Consider the following 25,864-nt stretch of genomic DNA (forward strand, 5'->3'; position numbering starts at 1 on the left):
CTGAACAATATGAGCCCCCACTGTTATTTTAACAGCTGTGATCGGGCTATTTCTGCGGACAAGTTTACATTTTGCGTGTCCCACACATTACTTATGTCACTGAAAATATCTTGCCTTAGGCGTTGGGGGGGCTGGTGAACTAGTCAAGCCCAATGATTTAGGTACCCCTTGATATGTGAGTCTTACTTACAATATGAGATACTCAGTAGTATACGGTATCTATCTGCCTGTGTTATATATATTTTTCAGTGCTCCTGGGCACGCATGGGAGGGAGACATGACGTCATGCCCTCCACCGTTGGTGACAACAACTTATTTCTTACTTTACTTGTTCATTAATATTACGTTTGAATCAAGACCAATTTACTACAAGATTTGTGAGTCCTAAAACTCCCTTAATTCAGTTGTCTGATAGACTATTGACTATAGGAAAGTTGTATGATCATATTGACAAGCCAAAGAGTATCTCATCAAGCTTGACGATTCCCCCCGCTTAAAGGACAGTGTCTTGTTACCCCCGTCGTAAAACTGCTTAATTTAGGCATGTAGCAGGGGTCGCTGCTCAACACGTAAAATGTCTTGAGGCACTGTAGTAAAGTTGAATCAGATTGACCCCAAAAAGCAGTACTCTCTACTCACCCACTCACTATGACATCACCAATGGCCCACCACCGCAATCGCACGTACCTCGCCACAGAGTGGACGTACAGTGTTCCATCACATGAAAGGAAAAAGACAGTCATTAGTTCATCCCTGGAATGTTCCCTTTCCTCACATATAGTCCTCCATTGTTCATGCCTCTGTCCAAGTGCCTGCATGTCCATGTTCCCAAAATGTAATTCGGGAAATAGTCAATTCCCGCCTGTGTTGGGCCCCAAACCAACACACGCATACTGTTCAGACATCAAAGTGCGGAAACAGTCGGACTGTACATGTGACTTGCCGTGCGATGCGATAGGCGATCCATCTAATGGTCCCATAGTAATCAGGTTCCGTAAAACACAGTACTACTGATTTCTATGTCTGGTGAATCAACTTTGCCAATAATACCCTTTACATATCTAATTGCACGTCACTCACACTAACGTATGAGTTCTGTGTCTCACTTTTTAGGTTTTCTCATGAGGGAATTGCGCTTGTCCATATGATCAACTCAACACAACTTCAAACCATGTCTTCCCTAATGGATGACCTGTCCGTATATGGGACCGTAATACGCATGTAGTTGAATACTGTAATTACTGGGTACTGTGTAGATTATGGTTATTACAAATCATACATTAACCACTCCAACCCTATATACATTTTTTCCATGTTGCAAATAACTAATGTACAAGAACAACACATTGTGAGCTCGTAGATCTGCTTATTTTACAGTTATTTTATAATTAAAAATGAGACATTCTGCTAAATTGTTTTAGTTTCTTAAATACAGCCACAGCTAACACTAATTTACTATTAAGCCTACATTTGAATTCTGGACATTTACTTGCTACAGAGTATTCCTATATCGTGTATGTATAAGTAACATTACACTCACCAGACTTCCCAGCTCGACCCGTCCCAAATGTGTCCACTCAAAGCAGCTGCTGTCAATGGTAGGGGACTTTCTGAACTGCCTGTCCTGGAAAATGTCCCTTACTTGAATCTGATCTTAAGTTCCCTGAGGACCTCTCTAATCTTTCCACAAAAAATGCCATACCGATATATTCTGTATAGCGACAAAAACGAAAGGTTCCTAGGAAAAACAAAAACAGGGGTTCCTGTCTTGACTGGGAAAAAATGTGATGACAGTTACAAATATTGCCTATTGTAAGGAGTTACTTACTACCTATACATTTCATGCTTTGAGTATAATTTTGCCTATCTATTTAGTCCAAATATAGAGAGTGACAAAGCCCAATTACACTCAACTTGCCGTGACTCTGGGAAATTGTTATATTGTCATTATTTTATAATAAGACGTAATAAGATAATACATATGACCATGATGATCAGCTAACCACGTTACTGTTTGTTAATTACTTTAAATACAAGACAGCACTTACTGGGTAGACCTGCTATTTTGAGTCTGCCGCTGACAACTGCTAACTGCTGTCCTACTAACCATGGGTGGTGACACTTAACTAAAATACCAGGACTACATTCTTCATACTTACTTGTTCACAACGCCACATTTATACTAGGAAATCACCATTTGACTTTTCACAAAAATAGTATTTTCCGTTCATCCACACGTACGTCCCACACACTTCCATTCCATACTCAACATTCCACATTCCACATTCATACCTGCTGCTCGAGTCTTACGCGTTATACAAGTTGCTGTTTCACCATTCTCTTTTAATCTTCCCTGTGGGCTGTTTGGTCCCAACAGGAGAGAAAAGAAAGAAAATAACGGTGGACGCTGTCTGTATGATTTCCTATGCTATTCCCTATCCTACTGATATAGGCTATAGTTTTTCTATATAAATGTCTATGAAAGACTGTTACCACTCGGCAACGATGAAATACGATGAGGAGGGACTGTCACCACTCCTTTAAATACGATGAATACTATATAAATGTCTATAAAAGACTGTTACCACTCGGCAACGATGAAATACGATGAGGAGGGACTGTCACCACTCCTTTAAATACGATGAATACTATATAAATGTCTATAAAAGACTGTTACCACTCGGCAACGATGAAATACGATGAGGAGGGACTGTCACCACTCCTTTAAATACGATGAATACTATATAAATGTCTATAAAAGACTGTTACCACTTGGCAACGATGAAATACGATGAGGAGGGACTGTCACCACTCCTTTAAATACGATGAATACGATGAGGGACTGTTACCAGCTCTTTCAAATACGATGAATACGATGAACTAGTACTTTGTACGGCTGTATCTCTAACGATCACAGCCTCAAAATACAAAATGTTGTACATTGAGTCAAAACACTCTTACCCCAAAGTTCGTTTAGGTGTTGTCCCTGTCGGACCAGCATCTCAGATCCATATGCACAGCGCTATCATCTGAAAAAAAGAATGCTGACGGACAGTAGAAACACGCTGCTCACTGCGCCATAATTGTGATGGGATTATTAATACTCATAAACAGAGACTTTAAGAAATAATCGAGGTAGAGAGTGGACTGAAACAATGTACACGTTTATTACAAGGAGTGGTCTGTACCAGCCCAGGGAGGTGCACGGATGCAAGCCTCCCTGGCTGTTCAAATGAGTCTCTCTTATACAAAATGAAGAAGCACAAATACATTGGAGGTGTGGTCAGTGGACAAGACTAAACATGGGTCTTGGGTAAGAATAGGTCATAGTGACAGACAATCAACAGGTGGAAGCCTTGCTCCAGGCAGTGTAGTATTTTCTGCCACTACAGCATGCAGCATCGTCAATACAGAATCCATCGTCTTACTATACAGGCAGTCTATTGATCCTCACATTGTGCCTTGTGGAATGCAGAACCCAATAAGGGCAGCCGTAGCTCACGAAAACCAATAGTTAGTCGGTTTAATACGGTTCCACGGCCACACACACATTGATCCCAAAGCCTCCAATGTTTGGCAGCAATCTCTAAAAACTGATTTGCTAACCTTGTATTGGACCTCACAGGTCGATTGTGTGTGTGTGTGTGTCCCTGTCTGTGCGCATTTGTGTTTATTTGAAGGTGTGTGTGCGTGCGTGTCTACGCGCACCATTTTCTCTCATTTAACACACAGACAGATGGCTGCACAGAGCAGTCGGCACATCTTGATGGCTCAAGGTCAACCTCGGGTCCAACAGCGAGAGAGGTGAATAACTGTGTGTGAATGTGGAGATAAGAGAGTGAGAGATGAGCGCTCTATGCCTACTCTACTCTCTGGTGAAGGCAGATACACACCGATTGATGACAGGATAGACACTAGATGGATGATAGATGATGGGAGAAAGCGATAAGATAAGAGTCTGTAAACCACTGCCGGTGGTGCCCCTGTGTAGAGAGAGAGAGAGCACCTCGTGTTTGTTTTGAAAGTGAGATATGCGCCCGAATGCATCGGGAAAATCGAGCCACAGGCATCTGCTTTGTTAAAATGCTCATTAAGAATGTATGAAATTATGGTGCGTTTTATAGCATCATGGGTCACCGTATTAGTCCTTATACGGTGACAAAATAGTGCTTTGTTTTGCCGTATTAGCACAATCCATTATTTGCACAAGGAATCACCCATTAGGATTACACATTACAGTATGGGTAAACAACCTACTGTGTAAGTAAATGAACATTCTTCTGAAACTGTAACTTTAATGTTTTTCAGTGTTAACCGTTTTCCTTTGCCCCCTGTGTCTTCAAACCAGATGTTATCATGTTTGCTCTAACATAGAACAAACACAAGCCAAGCCAACACAAAGCTACAGAGTCCGCGGTGGCTTGGCCTGACACAGCCTCTTATGGCTGAGCAGATATGGCTGTAAAATGTTAGTAATGTACACACTGTACAGAATACAGATACTGCGCTGATGAGTGTGGAGGAATGGTGACTTGGCTGGCTCAGGTGGATAGGAACTTAGGAAGGGCCAAGGGAGGGGAGAAAAGTGCAGCGATAGCAGACATTGTGAATGATACACAGTTGCATAACATCGATAACCAAGGGGGGGGGGGGGGGGGGTGGGGTGTGTGTGTGTGTGTGTGTGTGTGTGTGTGTGTGTGTGTGTGTGTGTGTGTGTGTGTGTGTGTGTGTGTGTGTGTGTGTGTGTGTGTGTGTGTGTGTGTGTGTGTGTGTGTGTGTGTGTGTGTGTGTGTGTGTGTGAAACGGTTGAACAGGAGGCAGTGGTAACTGGTAACACTGTGTCCCAAGAATCTGTCACAGAGATCGATGGTATATGGGAGTACATGAGAGAACACGCATACGCACACACACACATACTCACCCATCTAGGCACAGCGTGATCCATGCTTTTCTAAAGTCTATTTTAAGACTCCCTCCGGTGGTTGGAGCATAAAACCGGTATATTGTCTCCACAATGACCTTGCAGTCGAGTCCCCTGCTGTGCATCGGTGGAGAGGAGGGGAGTGTTATGGACCACAGTGTGGGTGAGAGTGCATCCCACGTGCACACACAGCATACGGTGCACAGGGAAGAAACTTTGCTTTCCCACTGTAAGATGGTATGCCTATAGTTGTACTGATCTTCTTATTTTACATTACATATTTTGGTCTGGGATTAGTTTTCCAGAGTGTCTCAAACCGTGTCTTAAACTTGGGTACAATACAACGAGGTAAACATTTGAAATTATTTATACATTTCTGTCGGTTAATCTGGTTGAAAGTGAATTGGCTGGCTACTGAGAACGTGTTGATGCTCGTAAGGTGCTGTCACTGCTGTGTGAAGAAAAACACGGCTGCTTCCTTTGACTCCAAAGAACGTTTATTTGGTGCATTATTCATTTGTGTACAGACTGCTCACTAACATCAAAGGCCATGAGCCACAACCTACCTCACTGCTCCATCATGATGGACGAAACAAAACAAAAAAAACACTAACGTGCATCTGACTGAAATTCACTGTGTGTATCTATGTGCTTTCTGAAATGGCACCTTCCCTCCCTCTATCGAGACCACACAAGGTCATATTATATCTGGGCAGAAGTGAGTCCAACAATGCTCAATCTAGTTTGTATAGATCAGTGGTTCTCAAACATTTTAAGTTTCAAGAACCCCCGCGACTCTGAGAGTGCACAGATGGAACCATTACGGGTCCCTTTGTGGACTCTCAGAGTAACAGACCTGTAAGGGTCTATTTGGAACCCCCCGAGGTACCCTGAGGGTCCCATAGACCCCACTTAGAGGGGTCAAAGGTGTCGTTTGAGATGGCCGTGTTTTTGCCATGTCATGATCCGTTGTCGCATTCATGCTTTACTCATTGCCATGCGTTGATTAATTTGCTTTTCGTTTTTTTAACATGTGTGTATTTTCTGCATTCATTGTTGACATTGCGCATTGTTCTTTTTCCCCCTCCCTCTTTTTTTTGGTTTCTCCTGCTGTCTGTTTTCTGCATGCTACCCTCATCCATAGCTTTGTACCAATGGCTAGAAGCAGACCTCCATGGCAGGGAGCCCGATACCTCAGCTACAGGTAAAGAACCATACCATCGTTGACCCCTTCTACCCTGATTGCTGCTGTTCCGTCCACTTCCCTCATAGCCCTTTCACCCTCTAAACCAGTGGTTCTCTTCTCACCCCCCTGAGGGGGTCCCCAGCTAAATGATGGAGACTAGAGTTGGCAACCAAATGGACCTTTATTAGATCTTTATCGCTTGAGAGAGTTTAAGTTCTGTCATCAATTAGTGTTAGACATCTGCATTACTAAATTCACAAGAAGTCTACACAATTTCAGAATGTAGAAGAATTTTTATTTTGATCAACGATCGTTTGTCGTCTCTCCTATGGTACAAACATCAGTACAGCATGGAATTGTGGACAAAATCGTATCCAACGACAAAAAGATATTTTACGTTTTGTGTCTGAGAGGCTAAATCTCATTAAATCCGTCTGTGGCTCAAATGCCGAATAAATAATGGATAAATGGACCCACCTTGATAAGAAAAGAGTTGAAAACCACTGCTCTAAACCTTGACCTCCTGAGCAAGACTCAGCTCCTGACCCTCAACCTCAGTTTGGTTCTATACCCTCTGTCCATCTTGGACCTGTGTTCTTTCTTTCTTTCTTTCTCTCTCCACCTGTCTCGCCCTCCTTCTGTCTCTGTGACTGTCTGCCAGTGACTTCTCTGTTCTCTCTCTCTCTCTCTCTCTCTCGTATGTGTTGCTTTCCGCTGCACCCCCCCCCCCCCCCCCCCTCTCCAGATGCATCCAGCCTATATGGGTCAGGTTCCTCTGAGCTTGTTATCCAAATCACAGTTCCACTCCTGCCACTGTAATGTTTTTTACACTCCTCCTCTTTATCCTCATTGTACCTCTGCTGAGAGACCTTCCACTGGCATCCTCATCTACCTTGAGGGGGGGGGGGGGGGGGGAGAGAGAGATGCCTCCACACAGGTTTGAATAGAAACAGAGAAATTAGTCATTACACACACATGAACGAAAAATGAAAAGGAGCTTCACTTTCACTTCTCTTCTCTGCTGTTCATTCTCCTCTCTTCCTCTCCTCTCCAGCCTGTCTCCTTCTGTTTGTCTCAGCTCAGGGCTGCGGGGAGTTCAGGCTCAAGCCAGCAGAGACTCTGTGGAGACAAAGGCCCTGTCTGGCATTCACACTAGGGCAGTCTGCCAAGGCACAACTCTCTCTCTGTGTGTGTGTGTGTGTGTGTGTGTGTGTGTGTGTGTGTGTGTGTGTGTGTGTGTGTGTGTGTGTGTGTGTGTGTGTGTGTGTGTGTGTGTGTGTGTGTGTGTGTGTGTGTGTGTGTGTGTGTGTGTGTGTGTGTGTGTGTGTGTGTGTGTGTGTGTGTGTGTGTGTGTGTGTGTGTGTGTGAACAATTTAAGGCCAGGATGTCCCTTTGAATTACAATTAACAGTAGCTTAGCGTGTGTGTGTGTGACTGTGTACAGTAACACAAAGACATGCACGTCCATAAACCAGCAGCTCTTTTAATCTCTCCCTGGAGTCCTATACCTTGTGACCTTGAAACCTTGTATTTTCTCCTTTCCTATTGTTCTTTCCCTCCCTCTCCAAAATATTCTAAAATGTCAACCACCCTTTTCATTATTCATCAGTAGGCACGCCCGCACACACGCACTCACGCACAAAGAGTGAAATCAATGCGGGGAGCTGCGGTGAAATCATCATCAGCTGCTGTGTTGGTCATGGTGGCTGTGGTCTCCTTCAGTCAGTCAGTCAGTCTTCCGTGCCTGGCCTTTTCTCTGCCTCTTGTCTTTTCACCCACTTTCTTCAGTCTCGTGTGTGTGTGTGTGTGTGTGTGTGTGTGTGTGTGTGTGTGTGTGTGTGTGTGTGTGTGTGTGTGTGTGTGTGTGTGTGTGTGTGTGTGTGTGTGTGTGTGTGTGTGTGTGTGTGTGTGTGTGTGTGTGTGTGTGTGTGTGTGTGTGTGTGTGTGTGTGTGTGTGTGTGTGTGTGGAAAGCAACACATCCAGTACATACATGTCCTCAAGTACTTGTACTTAAAGTACAACTTTGAGGTACTTTTACTTTACTGGAGTATTTCCAAATTCCTTTACTTCTACTCCACTACTGTACAGCTCAGAGGCAAATATTGTACTTTTTACTCCACTACAGTTATTTGAAAACTTTAGTTGCTTTGTAGATTTGAATTATAATTACAAAACATGCATTAACCTCGGCCCTATTTAAACCTTTGCCGTTTGAAAATAGCCGATCTACAGGCGCTTGTTGGGAGCTTTACGTTCAAAAGATAGAATGCGTTGCTATTTGTTCTTATCCGGATTAAATGCATCTCATTTGCAGCCATAGTCATACAGTATACAGTACATATCTACCTTACTACACATTTTGATCTCAAGTGAAGCACAGGAGAAGATGTAGTCTGAAAATATGTACTCATTAAAGAGAGAAGATCACATTAGTGTACATGAAACCCACGTTGACCCTGAGAAGATAATGTGTCCTTTTTTTGTGACCGACCTAAAAAAAAAGAGCACACTCTCTGTGGATAATAATAATAATACAACTTTATTTGTATAGCACCTTTCATGACATGGAATGCAGCTCAAAGTGCTTTACAGAGCAATGAAGAGAGAAAAAAGAAAAGAAAAGCAAGGCATAAACATTAAAAAACAAGAGCAGTAATGCAATACAGTGAGGACATGAATAACAAAAGAAAAGCAAGGCATAAACATTAAAAAACAAGAGCAGTAATGCAATACAGTGAGGACATGAATAACAAAAGAAATTAAAAAAACAAATCAATTAAAAGCAAGGGTGTAGGGTGTAGGATGTGCCACCTGTCCCTGTAATGGCCACCACTATTCACTTCATCCAAAAATCAATCAGCATTTGTCTCCCCCCTCCCGCTCCCTGGTGTGAGTGTATTGGAGAAAAAACAAGAAGTGGGCTTCTTGCAACTCGCTTTTTAAAATGCTCCAATTTAGTTCACAGCAGCTACGGAACAGTCCTGTTGCTGCCGTGAATAGAATTTGGAGCATTATAAAAGTTAGCCCACTTATTGTTGTCTCCGCCAGGCTGAAAGGCATGGCCGAAATATGTTTTGCACCCTGTGTGTCTGTCCGTCCGCCCGCCCGCGATCAGCTAATCTCCGGCACTGTTGGCTTGATGGCAGAAACACACACTATCTGGATGCCAGAGCAGAACCTCTGCCCCAAATTCTTCACAAGGGCCTGTTATAGCGCCACCAGGAGGCAGATTTTTGCAAAACATTTTTATATATACTCCTACAAAATGTACCAAATTATCAAGCAAATCGGTACACATTATAAGTGACCAAGAAGACGGATCCATCCGATTTTTCATATTCTATCCCGATTGGCAAATTCCGAAAATTGCTGGCCCACATTAACCTACCTAACCTGGCAGATAACTAGTGTGGATTTGACCACTTTTCAACTTGACCACTTTTCACTTCCAAAGATCTCCCAAGAATTTCCCAAAAATGTCAAACATATTTTAAGCATTGAAAATAGCCGATCTACAAGCTCACAATGCGTCACACAATTGCAGGCTTCAGTGCATTAACAGTCCAGAGGCTGTTACGGAGCCACAGGACTGATGCGGTCACCCACATGCAGCAGCATCATCTCTCTCTCTCTCTCTCTCTCTCTCTCTCACTGGAAGCTGAGGTCCTCAGCCTCTGTTTAGTGTGTTGACAAAACCACAGAGAGTACAGTGTAACACGATGACAAAGCGATGAAGCAAAGAGACAAACACAATGGAGGAGGGAATAAATCACAGAATAAATGATGGAACCATTGGGATGGATATTCAATTCTATCTGTATCCATCCATCCCCCATTAGCACTATACAGCAGCCCATGGAAATCTAGTCTTTTCACAACGATCACTGACAAACTAAACAGACTAAGCCATGATGACTAAAACTAAGACTAAATATCTTGACAATTTCATCAACATATTAAAACTAGACTAAAATCTTAGCGAGGGACTAGTGGAGAAGAGTGGAGAACTAAAAGACAAGTCATTTTATGCTAGGTTGCGCTGAAAATAGCAGATCTGCTACCCTAAAAGGTTAGGCTCTTGTCCTAGACACGTACAAGAGTTTATCCCTTAGCAGCAGTGTCAAAAAGTGTACAAACGGAGGCATAAAATATAAATGTATATGGCATGGGTCTTCAACAGGGTATGGGAGCCCTAGGGCATGGGTCTTCAACAGGGGGTATGGGAGCCCTAGGGCATGGGTCTTCAACAGGGGGTATGGGAGCCCTAGGGCATGGGTCTTCAACAGGGGGTATGGGAGCCCTAGGGCATGGGTCTTCAACAGGGGGTATGGGAGCCCTAGGGCATGGGTCTTCAACAGGGGGTATGGGAGCCCTAGGGCATGGGTCTTCAACAGGGGGTATGGGAGCCCTAGGGCATGGGTCTTCAACAGGGGGTATGGGAGCCCTAGGGCATGGGTCTTCAACAGGGGGTATGGGAGCCCTATAGGCATGGGTCTTCAACAGGGGGTATGGGAGCTCTAGGGCATGGGTCTTCAACAGGGGGTATGGGAGCCCTAGGGCATGGGTCTTCAACAGGGGGTATGGGAGCCCTAGGGCATGGGTCTTCAACAGGGGGTATGGGAGCCCTAGGGCATGGGTCTTCAACAGGGGGTATGGGAGCCCTAGGGCATGGGTCTTCAACAGGGGGTATGGGAGCCCTAGGGCATGGGTCTTCAACAGGGGGTATGGGAGCCCTAGGGCATGGATCTTCAACAGGGGGTATGGGAGCCCTAGGGGATCCTCAGAGTTACAACATTACTATTTGGGGCGGCACATTCGCCAAAAATAGCACATAATGGCTTGTAAATAGGCTATTTACAAGCTATATGCTATCTACTAATACTAATCACTAATTAAATATCTGAAAATATAAATCTATCCAACATATTGATTGAAAAGATGAATTTGCACAACGCGTTGGTAAATGAATGATGATGGTGTTGTCAAACGGGTAGTACAAACTAAGGCATTTAATGAAATCTATATGAAACTGTTTAATCTGCAACACCTTTTTTATACAATAGGTAGCGGTGGGGTGGGGTGCTTCAACTCTCTCACCTAAGGGGTCCTTGGCCCCCAGAAACACTGAAGACCCCTGGTATATGTGGGATGTTGCACCATTTGACAAGCCTTCTCGCGCTGTCACTCCTCCCGTAGCTCCACGATCCACTGTCTGTATGCCAGTGTGTGACACATTGACAGCTGTCACACCAGATCCCCCACCACTGTAATCCCCTCCTCTTAAGCACGTCTTAACGGTATACCATTAGACACGGAGGACGTGTAATATTAATTGGTTATGATCAGTAATCGGATTGGAGAGATTAATGAAAATGTTGGCTGTTTGAGGAGCTGTGGATTATTTCAGTATTGGCTTCCGACAAAGGGGAGAGTGTGTGTGTGTGTGTGTGTGTGTGTGTGTGTGTGTGTGTGTGTGTGTGTGTGTGTGTGTGTGTGTGTGTGTGTGTGTGTGTGTGTGTGTGTGTGTGTGTGTGTGTGTGTGTGTGTGTGTGTGTGTGTGTGTGTGTGTGTGTGTGGTACCCCCTCGTGACGTCAAAGCGTGACTGTGTGTCTGTACCCCCTCGTGACGTCGAAGCGTGACTGAGTGTCTGTACCCCCTCGTGACGTCGAAGCGTGACTGTGTGTGTCTGTACCCCCTCGTGGCTGTGTGTGTCTGTACCCCCTCGTGACGTCAAAGCGTGACTGTGTGTGTCTGTACCCCCTCGTGACGTCAAAGCGTGACTGTGTGTCTGTACCCCCTCGTGACGTCAAAGCGTGACTGTGTGTGTCTGTACCCCCTTGTGACGTCAAAGCGTGACTGTGTTGTGGTGCTGATAGAGGGGAGGGACTCTATAGACAAATCTGCGGAGCGCTACCCTGGACGCAATCGTAGCTGCGGTGTCAAATTAAGCACAGCTCGACCCCGCAGCTATTATTGCATACAGCTGGCCAACACGGTTCGGCTCCGCTGATTTGGTCTATGGGGGCGGCGGGACTTCCCTCTTATGTATCCCCCCCGACCTGAAGGACCGTAGCATTTCAACTGCATATCCAATGCAGTTGTGCACACAGTCCAATACGGCAAAGACATTCTGATTACACCTGTAACTATTGTGTGTGTGATTAACTGTTTTTTTTATATAATGGAATCATCAGGAACCATATTGTTTCTATATCAAGAATCAACGTAAAAACGAATGACGATTAAATTAATCTGATTAGCAGTTAAAGACATTTATAAACAACACACAGTAGGATGTGTGTTATAAGCTTATCACACACCATATGCACATATTTATTTTTCCTTAAATCGATTATGTTAATCAAAATTGATTACTTGATTAAATTGATTAGTTCAATTTAGGGTTGCAGCCCTGAATTTGATACTGATACATTCAACATGCTGTCTTTCCTCTTGTATGTGTCTCTCTCTCCTCATTTCTAGGGGAGAACTTCGAACAGAGCCCCCTCAAGAGGACCTTTAAGTCCAAAGTCCTCGCCCACTACCCAGAGACTGTGGAGTGGAACCCATTCGATCAGGATGCTGTCAACATGGTAGGTATCTGCTCCACCAGAGAAATAGTATTTGGCCTATCGCCCGCGAGCATTTCGTTCAAAGTGATGCATTGTTATTATTGTAACCTTTCTTCGTGTGACTGTAACTAACTCGTAACCTGACTCCGCCAGATGGGGGCGGTATTGAGTCACACGTTCACAACACAGCCTCAATCTGGAATCGCTGACGCAGTAGCGATGAACCGAACCGGCCGCGTTTTGGACCAATCGGCGGCAGCTACAGGCGGGACTTGCCAATCACCTGCCAAGTATAGCTAAAGAAATGGCCCAACTTCTTCAGCGTTTGGGTTGCAGTTATACCAGATGGAAGTAGTTTGTGAAACGAGCGTGAGGCAAGCTTCTTCAATCTGGCAGAGTCAGGTTAACGAACTTGGGCACCTCCTCAAAAGTCATCGCTCCAGTCGCTCAGTTTCTTCTGCGTGGACAGTCAGGTGACGCGCGGAGGAGGAGGGAAGCACTGAACGGTGGACAGAATCATTAGAACTAATCGTATTAGCGAACTGGAACGGAATGACTTTTTGAGTCGCGGAAATTAATTAATGATGGCTCCCGTCACTATTCTGGGGAAGGATTGTCCCATCATGGGGTCAGCAGCTGGGGACAAGTGGAGGAGGTATTACGTCCCAACAAAACCCCCAGGAGGCCTCAGATCATTTACAGGGGAGAAGAAGGGCATCTGGGATTATTTAAACAGAGCACAGAGGCAAAATGTGTGCTAAACACTCTCTCTCTCTCTCTCTCTCTCTCTCTCTCTCTCAGGCACACACACACACTTGCATGGACACTCTCTTTCTCTCCCACACACAGAAAGTTTCTGAAACAGAGAGGGAGGGAGGGAGAGATTTTAGGAAACAACCACACACAAATGTCAGCCGAGAGGTACCAGGATTAAGACACTTTGTTCCCTTCCCATGTGGGATCCTGTCTAACAGAGCGCCGACAAATCCTCCTCTGGGTTTCTCTATGCATTTTACCCAGGAGGCTCTCAGCATGAAGGTCTGGCCACATCATGTTCCTCTCCCTCTCTTTTTTACAACAATAGATTTGGATGTTTTGTGTCCAAGAGTCAACTGAAAGGCAGTCAATTGAGATGCATCCAACGACGGAGGGAGAAAAGGAAAATGTGCTAGACAGTCTTTCCCTCAGACAAGAACATGCCTTCCTTGAAAAGGGCATAAATCACTACAGTGTATTGATTGGCGCATGCACGTGTGTGCGAGTGTGTGTGTGCATATACGCGTGTAAGCGAGCATGCATTCGTGCACACAGCTACACAGTGGCGCGCACACACAGGGGATTCTGTAACTGCCACTGTTCACTCTTGACAAAGTAAAGATAGTTGTCGGAGGTTAAGTTACTGTCCACGGTGGCCTTCCAGAGGAAGTGTGTGTCAGTGTTGGGCTGAGGAAACTGCTGACCCATCAGTATACTAGTGATTGTGTTTTTTGGACAGGAGGTGTGCTGTGGTGTAGTGTTACCTTCGACAGCATGCTGTGTGCACCAGTGCTGCATCGTGCACACAACATCTAAAGGCCGGGTGTTACGTCAGGGGACATGTCTGTGACCCTTTGTGTTTTACGTTTTTGTGCACAAGACATGTCTGTTTAAGCATGCCAAAGGGGGGGGGGGGGGGGGGGGTGTGTGTGTGTGTGTGTGTGTGTGTGTGTGTGTGTGTGTTAAAGTAAATTGAGTATTTCTAAATTGATACTTTTCCTTAAATAAGAAATGTGAGTACTTTTTCCACCACTGAGTGTACAGTATGCATGTGCACGTGTCATGTGTAAGGGTGCGTGTGTGCGTGCATATTGTGCGAGCGTGCGCCTCCCTCAGGTGAGGTAATAACCGTTGTGGAGATGAGGTCGTATAGTTTGGGTGCTCGTGTGACCATGCGAGGTCAGCTCTTCATGTTTTCCATCCACTCTGGCGTCAGCAGCCGCTTAATAATTCAAGCTGCGCTTCTCGACTTACGTCGGCATGGAAACTGGCCATTGTGCGGCGCGTTGCCCGGCTCGAAATTGAACACCGGCCTCGTCGGCGAGAAGGGAGGGAGGTGTCTGATGGGAGAGAGACATTGGGATATCATCTCTCTCTCTCTCGCTCTCTGACTCGCACTATCAATGCAGCCTCTACTTATTTTTAGTGTCTTGGCGGAATAGTCGAGTGCAGTATGCTACTAGCGTGAGAGATTATCGATATAGCATTTTCCGCATGAGGAAACGGCAATGAAAGCGAAATATGTTGTCATTCTCCCGATATATTCAATATATCACTATCACTGGGATGCGGGGGTTAACAGACCTGTTCCTGCAGCTTTAAATCCTAAAAACTCTTCATTCCGCTCCAAAATGTATCTTGAAACATCAACGTGGGCGTTCGCTCGCATATAATAAAGCCAGCAGAGAAGCAATTATTAACCGATGTGTCCTCGGGTATAAATGGGTTAGCTGGACGGACGGACGGACGGACGTACTATAGCCTCACAGACACACACACACACACACACACACACACACACACAGTATACACCCCTTTCTTATCGAGGGTCTTATTTGAGAGCAAACATCCCCACAAGTATAGTAGAATTTTAGAAATAGGCGTGACGTTATGAGGACCATGTTCTTGTTCCCTGCAGGAGAAATGGTTATGATTAGCTATAGGCCTGCATGGGCCGTGGCTCAGTGGTCCAGGCACCTTGGCTGGTAATCCAGTCTGGCAGTGTGCCGCGGGTTCGACTCCCGATCCCGACGGCCTTTACTGCATGTCACCCCCCCCATCTCTCTCCCCATTTCCTGTCAGCCTACTGTCTGTCCCACCATAAAAAATGGAGGGACAAGTTAAAAAAGAAAAAGAAAAAAAAAAAGATTAGAGCTATAGGTCTCAGTCTCACTGATTTACAGTATGCTTGGTTGCACGCTGGTATCGTGCACCCCCCAAAAATTGCTGATCTTCAAGCTCACAACACGCTGCGAGCTTGTAGATCTGCTATTTTTCGGCTATTCTTTCATCGATTTTCAATACAGCCCTAAAATGTTAATGTCCTTCCAGGTGTGTGTGTGTGTGTGTGTGTGCTGCAGTGCAGCGTCCCATTGGCGCTCAGTACCGTTCAAATAGGCACACATTGTGAATGTTCCACAGCTTTGCAGGGCGCTTGACAGATTTCATCTGTGTTTTCTGTGGGATGAAGAAACATTAATTTCCCAACGCACTGCGTGTGATTTCATTACTCTTCTGCGCTTGTAAACATATAATGAGATTTATTTTATTTTTTTGTCAGGGGTTACTTGTCAGAAATGATAAGTGGAAATGGTGATTCGCTTTCCCTCTCTCTCCTAATCCAATCAGAGCAGCCCGGCGGGCGAGGAGTGAGCGCGTCAATGTTTCTGCTGTCGGGTGGAAATCTCATGTCCAAAAGTGTTTACTCTCCAGGATTCAAATGAAGAAATTCGCAAAGAAATAGCAGATGTACTAGAACTACACACACTCACAACGTGTATCATCGTGACACATTGTGAGCTTGTACATCTGCTTTTTTTGCTACTTTTGTGTGACACTGGAGTATGATGAGTTAGGGTATTAAATCCCCACGTAACAAGTTGAAATGTGAGTTTTCTGCCGGACAGCAACAAATGAGGTGTACTGTAAGTGTGTGCATACGGTGTACTTATGCATGTGCAATTGTGCATGTGCAGGTATAGTTGCCCGCGGGAATACATCGTGCGGTGAAAGACCACGCGTCCAGCCGCTGTCTTTACACGTGTTATTCGCAGCGGTGCCACGCTTGTTCCGAGTAATTTCCTCTTCAAGCTCTGAGCACCATATAAAACATAATGGCCGACTTGGCCGTGATGAACCATGTTTATTCCAGGCTGCGGTATAACCCGGGGTGTTTTACATAAACCTATTATGGTTGTTGGGACGCTGAAAGAGAAGTCACATGCTTTGCAAAAATACACACATGACATGACACACACACACACACACTCTATGACAACAGATTGCTAACTATGGCCATTTCTCTTAAACCAGTGCTACTCAAACCTTTTTGTCATTTTATTTTTCTTCATCCCCTGAATTACATGACTAGGCCTACTGTATACTTTATGCACTTCACACTTATGTCATATTACGGTACGTGAATATGTAAATCTTCCCCTCTAAGTTGAGAAAATATCCGTACTATAGTGGACAGATTGAAAATAACTCGCTATACTTGACATTTAACCACTTGAACCCACCCCAGCATTACTATTCTGGGAGGAACAGTTGCCAAAAATAGCCCATCTACAACGCATGAATCTGAATTATTTCGTATGAATCTGTGCCACCGTGCCTTTTTTTGCAAACTGTTAATGATGTATTCAATCAACTAATCAAAAGCTGTAAGCTTGTACAAATGCTATTTTTTCTATTGTTTTTTTCTGGGGGTCTCCCTCCCTGGCACAAAACCTTGTGGGAGGTGCAGTCCGGGCCTAATATGCATAAATTCGGGGGTCCATGGCAGGAAACGTTTGCCAACCGCTGCTCTAAAAAAAACAACGCCTCCTCTCTCTCTCTCTCTCTCTCTCTCTCTCTCTCCCCCCCCCTCTGGTCCAGCTGTGCATGCCCAAAGGCCTGTCGTTCCGGACGCAGGCGGACGCGCGCACGCCCCAGTTCCACTCCTTCATCATCACGCGGGAGGACTACTCGCGCACCTACGGCTTCGTGCACACCTTCTACGAGGAGGTGACCAGCCCCCAGATCTGCTCCGCCATGCAGACCCTCTACCAGATGCATAACGCCGAGCACCCCTCCGCTGACCCTTCCTCCTCATCCTCCTCCTCCTCCAGGTGAGCACCCCTCCGCTGACCCTTCCTCCTCATCCTCCCCCTCCTCCAGGTTATTTGGGTTTTAGCATTTTTCATTTCATTCTTTTGTTTTTGTTTTTCCAGTTTAATATAAACCTTCTATACTAAGTAAACTGGACCCGAGTTGGCTCTGTAGTTTGTTTTGTCCCCCCCTCCCATCTACACACAATATTGCTAATTGTCTCCACCAGGCCGAAGGCATGGGGAGAGAGTATGTTTTGCACTCCGTCCGTCCGTGTGTCCGTGTGTCCGTCCGTCCGTGTGTCCGTGTGTCCGTCCGTCTGTGAACAGCTAATCTCCGGCACCGTTAACCCGGGCGATGCCACATTTTGCACACACACTCCCTGGATGCCAACGATGAACCTCTGCCCCAAAATTTCCAGAACGGCCTGTTATAGCGCCACCAGGAGGCCGCTTTGTGCAAAACAAGTTTTTGGACAGTACACCTACATATTTTGTCCAAACATCACGCAAATTGGTACACAGTCTCTCTAGAGCCATTCAACGAAACGGGTCTTTCAGATTTCTCAGACTCCATCCTGATTGGCTAAGATTGGCTTCCAAAGTTTGCAGGAGTGCTCAGTTTCAAACAAAATGCTGCAAATCATGAACACATCGTGTGATTTCCGTGAAATTGTGCACGCACATTCCCACTAGGCCGAGGAAGAAATGCCACATGAACATTTTCAACTCAGCCTCATGGTGGCGCTATAACTGGCCGAAAAGTGTTTTTACCCCTAACTGCACGGATCTGTGAATAACTTTGTATGCCAACTCCCTAGAGGCCAAGGAAAAACCTTTGCCGGGAATTTTTCACATCTGCTCTTTATAGCGCCACCAGGAGGCCGACATATGTAAAACACATTTTCTAATATTACTCCTTCAGATTTTATCCAAATTTCACGCAAATCGGTACACATGCTCTCCATAGTCATGTGATCAAGACGGGTTTGTTTGATTTCTCATAATCCACCCTCATTGGCTACGATTGCCTTCTAAACTTTTCAAGAGTAGCCTGCTTTGTACCCGTTTTGTACAAATCGCCACAACTACTCAACGCAGCGTCCGATTGTGGTGAAACTGTGCATGCATATTCCCACTAGGCTTTGGAATAAATGCCACTTGACCGTTTTCAAAACAGCCTCATGGTGGCGCTACAACAGGCCAAGCCGCGACACACCACACACACACACACACACACACACACACACACACACACACACACACACGTTTATATTGCTCCTAAACATTTTGCCAAACATCACACACACACTCCTATCCTCCTGGTGGAGACCTGTGCCCAGAAGGGCACTTTTTCTAGTTGCTTTTCTTTTTTTTATGAAATTCCGAAATTCATGAAATGCTCTGGGGAAAGAAATCTGTGAATGTTGTTTTAATTCATGAAAAATATTTAGATTTGAGATTTTATTTTTATTTATTTTTATCTAGGAAACCAAAAAGGGGATATTATTTACCCATAAAATGGGTCAGCGCGGCCCCCTAAAAATGGGTCCCAAGTCTTGACCCACTTTTTGGGAAACACTGAACCACAGCATAACCTCTTCCTCCTCCAGCATGGACTCCCTGGCCAGCAGCCTGGACGAGGCCGAGACCCCTTCCTCCTCCTCCTCCTCGCCGTCCGCCCGGGCCGCGGCGGGGGCCGCCGGGGGTCTGGGCGGCTACGACTCGTCGCGGGACACCCTGTACGTGTCCAAGGCGCTGTGTCTGATCGCGCCCATGCCCTTCATGCACGCCTGCCGCCGCTTCCTGTCGCAGCTGCACCGCGCCGTCACGGGGGCCACACCGCCCCCGCTGCCCCTGGAGAGCTACGTGCACAACATCCTGTACGAGGTGCCCCTGCCCCCGCCCGGACGCTCACTCAAGTTCCACGGGGTGCGTAGAACCGAGAGTTATTATGAAATGTATGCAAATGGGTTAATAGTAAATACAGTAATAGCATCTCTGCCAGGTGGAAAACCCTCTAAATAAACTTTACTTTTCAGGATTCATTTCATATTCAAAAACAGCAAAAGTAGCAGATCTACAAGCTCAAAACGTGTCACTTCGCGCCATGTTTCCAGCTTGAGTATCTGCTACTTTCGATGCTTTTGTGCGACACTGTAGGGCGTTTATTTACAAAAAAAAAAGTTAGAATGTGGAGATCTGACAGCAACGATATACAAAGCGTTGCCTATAATAAATGTTTCCTCCCAACAGGTGTACGAGCCCATCGTGTGCCAGCGGCCCGGCCCGGGGGAGCTGCCCCTGGCCGACTTCCCCCTGGGAGAGGCCTTCAGCCTGCTGGGAGTGGAGAACCTGGTGCAGCTGTTCACCTGCACGCTGCTGGAGATGCAGATCCTGCTCTACTCGCAGGGTAACAATCACTGTTCACTTCCTCCACCAAAAACTGGGGAAAAATGTTCATCGACTTACCGTATGTCAAACTAAACACATGCACCCCGCGTTGTGAGCTTGTAGATCTGTCTATTTTGTGGAGCCCGACACCCGCACACAACCAAGCAGAGAATGACTTGTCTTTTAGTTGTACTGGATGTCTTCTCAACTAGTCCCCCCCCCCCCCCCCCCCCCCCTAACATTTTTATTTGTAGATCGAAATTGTCAGCACAAAAAGACTTTTTTGTTTTCGACATTCGGTTTAGTTTTTAAAGAGGATTTGCTATTTTGGTTTAGTTTTCGGAAAGGCTTAGTTTTCTTTCTTTCTTTTAGTAATATATGGATTAGATTCAACAAGGTCCTCAAACATATCAGATTTGCACGCTCTTTTCTATGTGAAATAGCTGTGAGCGTGGGCTGATGACAAGGTGGACAGGTGGCACAGGAGTGGCACACCAGCCGGGGAATGGTGGGCTGATGACAAGGTGGACAGGTGGCACAGGAGTGGCACACCAGCCGGGGAATGGTGGGCTGATGACAAGGTGGACAGGTGGCACAGGAGTGGCACACCAGCCGGGGAATGGTGGGCTGATGACAAGGTGGACAGGTGGCACAGGAGTGGCACACCAGCCGGGGAATGGTGGGCTGATGACAAGGTGGACAGGTGGCACAGGAGTGGCACACCAGCCGGGGAATGGTGGGCTGATGACAAGGTGGACAGGTGGCACAGGAGTGGCACACCAGCCGGGGAATGGTGGGCTGATGACAAGGTGGACAGGTGGCACAGGAGTGGCACACCAGCCGGGGAATGGTGGGCTGATGACAAGGTGGACAGGTGGCACAGGAGTGGCACACCAGCCGGGGAATGGTGGGCTGATGACAAGGTGGACAGGTGGCACAGGAGTGGCACACCAGCCGGGGAATGGTGGGCTGATGACAAGGTGGACAGGTGGCACAGGAGTGGCACACCAGCTGGGGAATGGTGGGCTGATGACAAGGTGGACAGGTGGCACAGGAGTGGCACACCAGCCGGGGAATGGTGGGCTGATGACAAGGTGGACAGGTGGCACAGGAGTGGCACACCAGCTGGGGAATGGTGGGCTGATGACAAGGTGGACAGGTGGCACAGGAGTGGCACACCAGCTGGGGAATGGTGGGCTGATGACAAGGTGGACAGGTGGCACAGGAGTGGCACACCAGCTGGGGAATGGTGGGCTGATGACAAGGTGGACAGGTGGCACAGGAGTGGCACACCAGCCGGGGAATGGAGGGTAGTTTATTGTTGCTGTCGGGCAGAAACCTCTTATCTCCATACGGTATTTTAACTTTTTGTGTTTTTTCGTAATTTGGGAATCTTTTAATTTTAAATCCTGAATAGTAACCATTTTGCACATATTAGGTTTCCACCCGACAGAGGCGATATACTCGGCGATCCCATCCAAGCCCTGCCTTTATCATCATCATCATCATCACAAGTCCTCGGGGGTAATCTGTGATGTTGAGATGTGCGGTATCCTGTCCTGGTCTGGCCCCGTCCCAGTCGCGTCCACAGCTGGCTCCGACGCCAAACGCCGCTGGGATTAGAGTCAGTAATCAGTGATGACTGTGGGGGGGGGAGCACAGGTTGACTGTAGTGCACTGTGCTGATTCCCAGCGGAGAGGGGGCGGGAGGTGCTTAGACGAGCAAGTGGGCATCAAGTGTGAGATTATGAGGTGGTCAGCCAAGTGTCAGGCAGTGTTTTTTGTTGGCCAAGAGCGATGTAGGCCAGAGACCTTTTTGGCTGGGAGGGAGGGGACGGCCGGAAATGCTTTGGCCACATGCTTTATAGACTGGAGGGACGATTGCACTGTGAATAATTTCATCCACAAAAAAATAACATGGTCGTCATTGACCCTTGGCCTGCTAAAAGAAACAGTGATCACCATAGTGGCTTCTGAGGTTAGCTGTTGACACACACACACACACACACACACACATACACACACACACACACACACACACACACACACACACGTGGGTGATGGACATATTCTCCGCCTTTTGGAGAAAATTAATAGATAAGTCTGCCATGTCATTTGGATAAATCCCCCCATCACCACCACCACCAAGAAAAAGACCTCCCTGCATCCAGACACCCAGCCCCCCCCCAACCACCTCTCATCCCGCCATGCTTTGATGAAAGATGGGCCTCCATGTTTTATTCATCATCCCCGCCGTCAGAAGCAATCGCTTCCTGAGTGGGAATAATTAAAAACCACTCATTCGGACGGGGGAAAACATCCTCCGTCTTGTTTTAGCGCTCGTCATTTTTCATCGAAGAAGCAACCATCGGCGTTCAATCTTGTGTTCCCGACTGCGCGGCAGGAGTCCCCGTTCTCTCTGTAATGAGAACGGGGAGCGTACGTCCCGTGGATGATGGACTGGTTCACTTTGGGTCCAACCGTACACAGAAATTAATGAGACAAGACCCATCATATGTTCTCCTAATCAACAACCAATTAAACCGTGACAGATGTGATGCTTCCCCCTCCATCCACCAACACGCTGTACAAACACACAGGTTTGTATTCATATAATCGTGAGGACATGAGATTTTTAGGACGGCATCGAAAATAGCCCAAAAATAGCAGAACAAATTGTTCACAACTTGAGCAGCAATTTTTCTCTCTGACATCGCCACACAACTAAGTATAACATAGGGACTACTCTAACCCCTAAATTTAACCTCTAAATACCTCATCTTAACCCTAAACACAACCAGAGTCTTTTTCTAATCGTAACACTGTATTTCACAATCTTTCTTAATCATAAAACAAAACATTTTCTTGTTAGGACCAGGATAAAAATGGTCCCCACGTCTATTTCTCAAATTCTACTATACTTGTGGGGACATTTTGTCATCGTTTTGATGAGTAAAATGAGTTAACCTTTGTGGAGATTGTGTACAGCGTACAGCAAAATCATATTTTGAAATATTAAATCGAATTTGGAGACTGCCACGAATATTTGAAAAATAGATGTTTTGGTGGCATTGTATAGTTATAGTAAGTATAAGTATAGTATAAGTACCGTATAGTAATACAAACATGCACTCACGTGTGCGCTCTCACATAAACACACTACCACACCCCCAAGCCAGTCCTCCCTCACTCACTCACTCACTGGCTATGACAGGTTAGGTGGAGAAAGTGACAAGCGCATTTCTTACCCAATCACGTGGCTCAGTGGGGGGTGATGGTGGTCCCTGAATTGAATTACGACACAACCGACCCACCGTTGATTTATATTCCATAGTCCCTGTGTGACTACAACAGGGACCAATGGGGACCGCCACCGATGCAATGGGGACCAAACATCCATGTAACATCACTAGCTATCAGTAGTGTGAAGGTTAGGTTATGGTGAAATCTATGCAATCTATCTTGAATGTTAATCACGCTATACTGGGCATGTAGGCCGGCCTGGCCCGGCCAGGAGGATATTGCAAGTAGTGGGCCCCCAAATATTTGGAAAGACACTAAAGGAATAAGTCAATAATATTTGACTTTATTATAAGTCAAATATTATAATATCCCCAATGCCCATCTGAAAAAGCACCAAAGCAGCAAAAAAGCATTTTCAGTTCCTTTTCCTTTCCGAGACCGAGAGTGCTTTTCTCCGCTGTTTTTCGTTCCCCGCTGTACTGTCACACTTTCACACTGACTCATGCTCTCATGCTCTGCATTGCTTTTGGCTCATGGAGGACGTGCGCTCCCTGCGTGCATGTTTCTTTCTTTTTTCTTTTCTTTTTTCTTTCAGTCAGCTGTTTCTCCTTGAGACACAGCTGGCCACAATGTGACCTGTGTTGAGTTTTTACAAAAAAAATCTCACAGGTCTAGTGTTGTTTTGTTTTTTGACAGCTTTGGTCATATTTTAGTCATCTGAAGTGTTGTTGAAGTCTAGTTTAAGTCGACTAAATATTGTGAGATTTTAATGGACTGAATGTACAGTTGAGTTTGGCGATTTTTTTTTACGTTGGCAGATCTTGATGCCTGATTTAACACTTGGTTGCAGACTGAACTTAGCCGATCTACAAGCTCACAACGCGTCGCAACACTTGTATATCTGCTATTTTCAGAGCGCAACACAGAACACAGAACCAAACATAAAATGACTTGTCTTTTAGTTCTACTGGATCTGTTCTTCACCAGTCCCTCCCTAACATTTAGTCCATGAAATCAACACTTGACTCCCTCCACTTATTTTTTTCTTCTTTCAGTCAGCTGTTTTTCCTTGAGACACAATGCGGTCTGTGTTGGGTTTTTATAAATGATCACAAGCCATTCCATCACTTCGTCTTATGTTCTTTGTACTTTCCATATTTCTAAGAGGAGTTTCTCATACGAAGCAGTGCATGTCGTGCCCTGCACAGAGATACAGTAAACGTCCCGTCCAGTAGGAGTGAAATGCTTCCTTCAATGCATGAGGAGTCCAAGCCACTTCTTTTCACCTGAAGTCACCAGTTGGACGTAGTGCATGGAAGGAACACACTATTCCAACCAGTTCCTTTCCCCTCCATCAGGCTGACCAGGGGGAGGCAGTTTAGAGACCAGGATTACGGCATGTTTTTTTGTGAGGTTACCTACCCTAGGAGACACGGGGAGAACATGCAAACTCCACACAGAAAGGCCCTTTCGCCAACCCCACCTCGGGTATGGGCGCTGATGACGCGGAGGATAGAGCACGCCCTCAGTGCCCACAGCGTCCCCAGCGGGAATCAAACCCAGGACCTTCTAGCTGTGAGGTGACAGCACTACCGACTGTGCCATCGTGCCCCCATATAATATCACTCTTAATTAGAATTCCATGCGGTGTGACAATTAGGAGCAGTGGGTGAAAATCTTTTGAAAAAGAGGGTGGAAATGGGATATTTACTTGCGACCCACAAAAATCCGCCCGAGACCCACAGCCGGTCCCGACCCACTGTTTGGGGAAACGATGCTCTTGTGATGCCAAAAATATGTAGAGGCTAAAATGGTTTGAGACTGAGTGAGAAGTGGAGCAGATGGGAGTTGTTGTCAGTAACATGAACAAAGTAACAGGAATGTCTTGGTGTGTCTGTGTGTGCGCGTGGGAGTCATCCCTGCCTATCTTTGATTCCCACACAGCCAACCTTGATCATGTTCAGACTTGAGAGAACACCGGTTTTCATAATCTCAATGCCACATGCAGGCTCCAGGTGACTGGATTATCCTGTTTTCCATTTAACCACTCCGGGTGGGAGGGACATTTGCCAGGAATCGAAGTACAAGCTCACGTTGTGTGAGTTTGTAGATCGGCTATTCCTGATGAAGACATTCCTATGTGGAAGGAAACGAGAGTGGACAAAGCACAGTTGCAACTCAGGTCCGTTGCCGGTGTCACTTTAGTATAGTTAATATAGTGTCACAAACCACTTTTACCATATTTTATATTTTATACTTAGTGCCACGCCATGAGCTTGTATATATGCTATATTTTTGAAAAATCATGAAAAGATTTGCGACTCAAATCTTTGCTTCGTGGGGGGAAGACAATATTTCATGCCCGTCGGCAGGCATGTCCCGGTTCGATTCCCGAAGCCAGGCGGCGGATTTGCTGCATGTCACTCCACGGCTCTCTCCCTGTTGTACTGCAACTGTGCTATCGGAAAAATAAAGCAGAAAAAGGGAGAGTTCAAGAGACCTCGCGTGACTTATGAAGCTCATCTGACACACCAGGCTACACGAGTTGCACTAAGTAAAGCGATATATTTTGCCGTTATAGCTGCAGCGATGAGTCGCGGAGCCTTCCTTCTAAAGTTTCATCCATTATTCACAACTGCAGTGAGGCTGTTCAGTGTGTCATGGTGCTTCTGCTTGAGTAGACACGTTTGTCTTTGTACG

General features: G+C 46.0%; 1 protein-coding gene across 2 annotated transcripts in view; it reads left to right on the forward strand.

Annotated features, from left to right (window-relative positions):
- The window catches only part of dennd5b (DENN/MADD domain containing 5B), a 104,558-nt gene that overhangs the window by 32,400 nt on the left and 46,294 nt on the right, over positions 1–25,864 (forward strand). For both annotated transcript variants that reach the window (XM_079494583.1, XM_079494584.1), the window contains exons 2-6: positions 6,066–6,125; positions 12,592–12,701; positions 17,316–17,548; positions 19,141–19,459; positions 19,784–19,940. In XM_079494583.1, the coding sequence (XP_079350709.1) occupies positions 6,066–6,125; positions 12,592–12,701; positions 17,316–17,548; positions 19,141–19,459; positions 19,784–19,940 (879 nt within the window). The remainder of the gene's footprint in view (positions 1–6,065; positions 6,126–12,591; positions 12,702–17,315; positions 17,549–19,140; positions 19,460–19,783; positions 19,941–25,864) is intronic.

This window comes from Electrona antarctica (assembly GCF_951216825.1).
Source record: "Electrona antarctica genome assembly, chromosome: 23".
Lineage (NCBI taxonomy): Eukaryota > Metazoa > Chordata > Actinopteri > Myctophiformes > Myctophidae > Electrona > Electrona antarctica.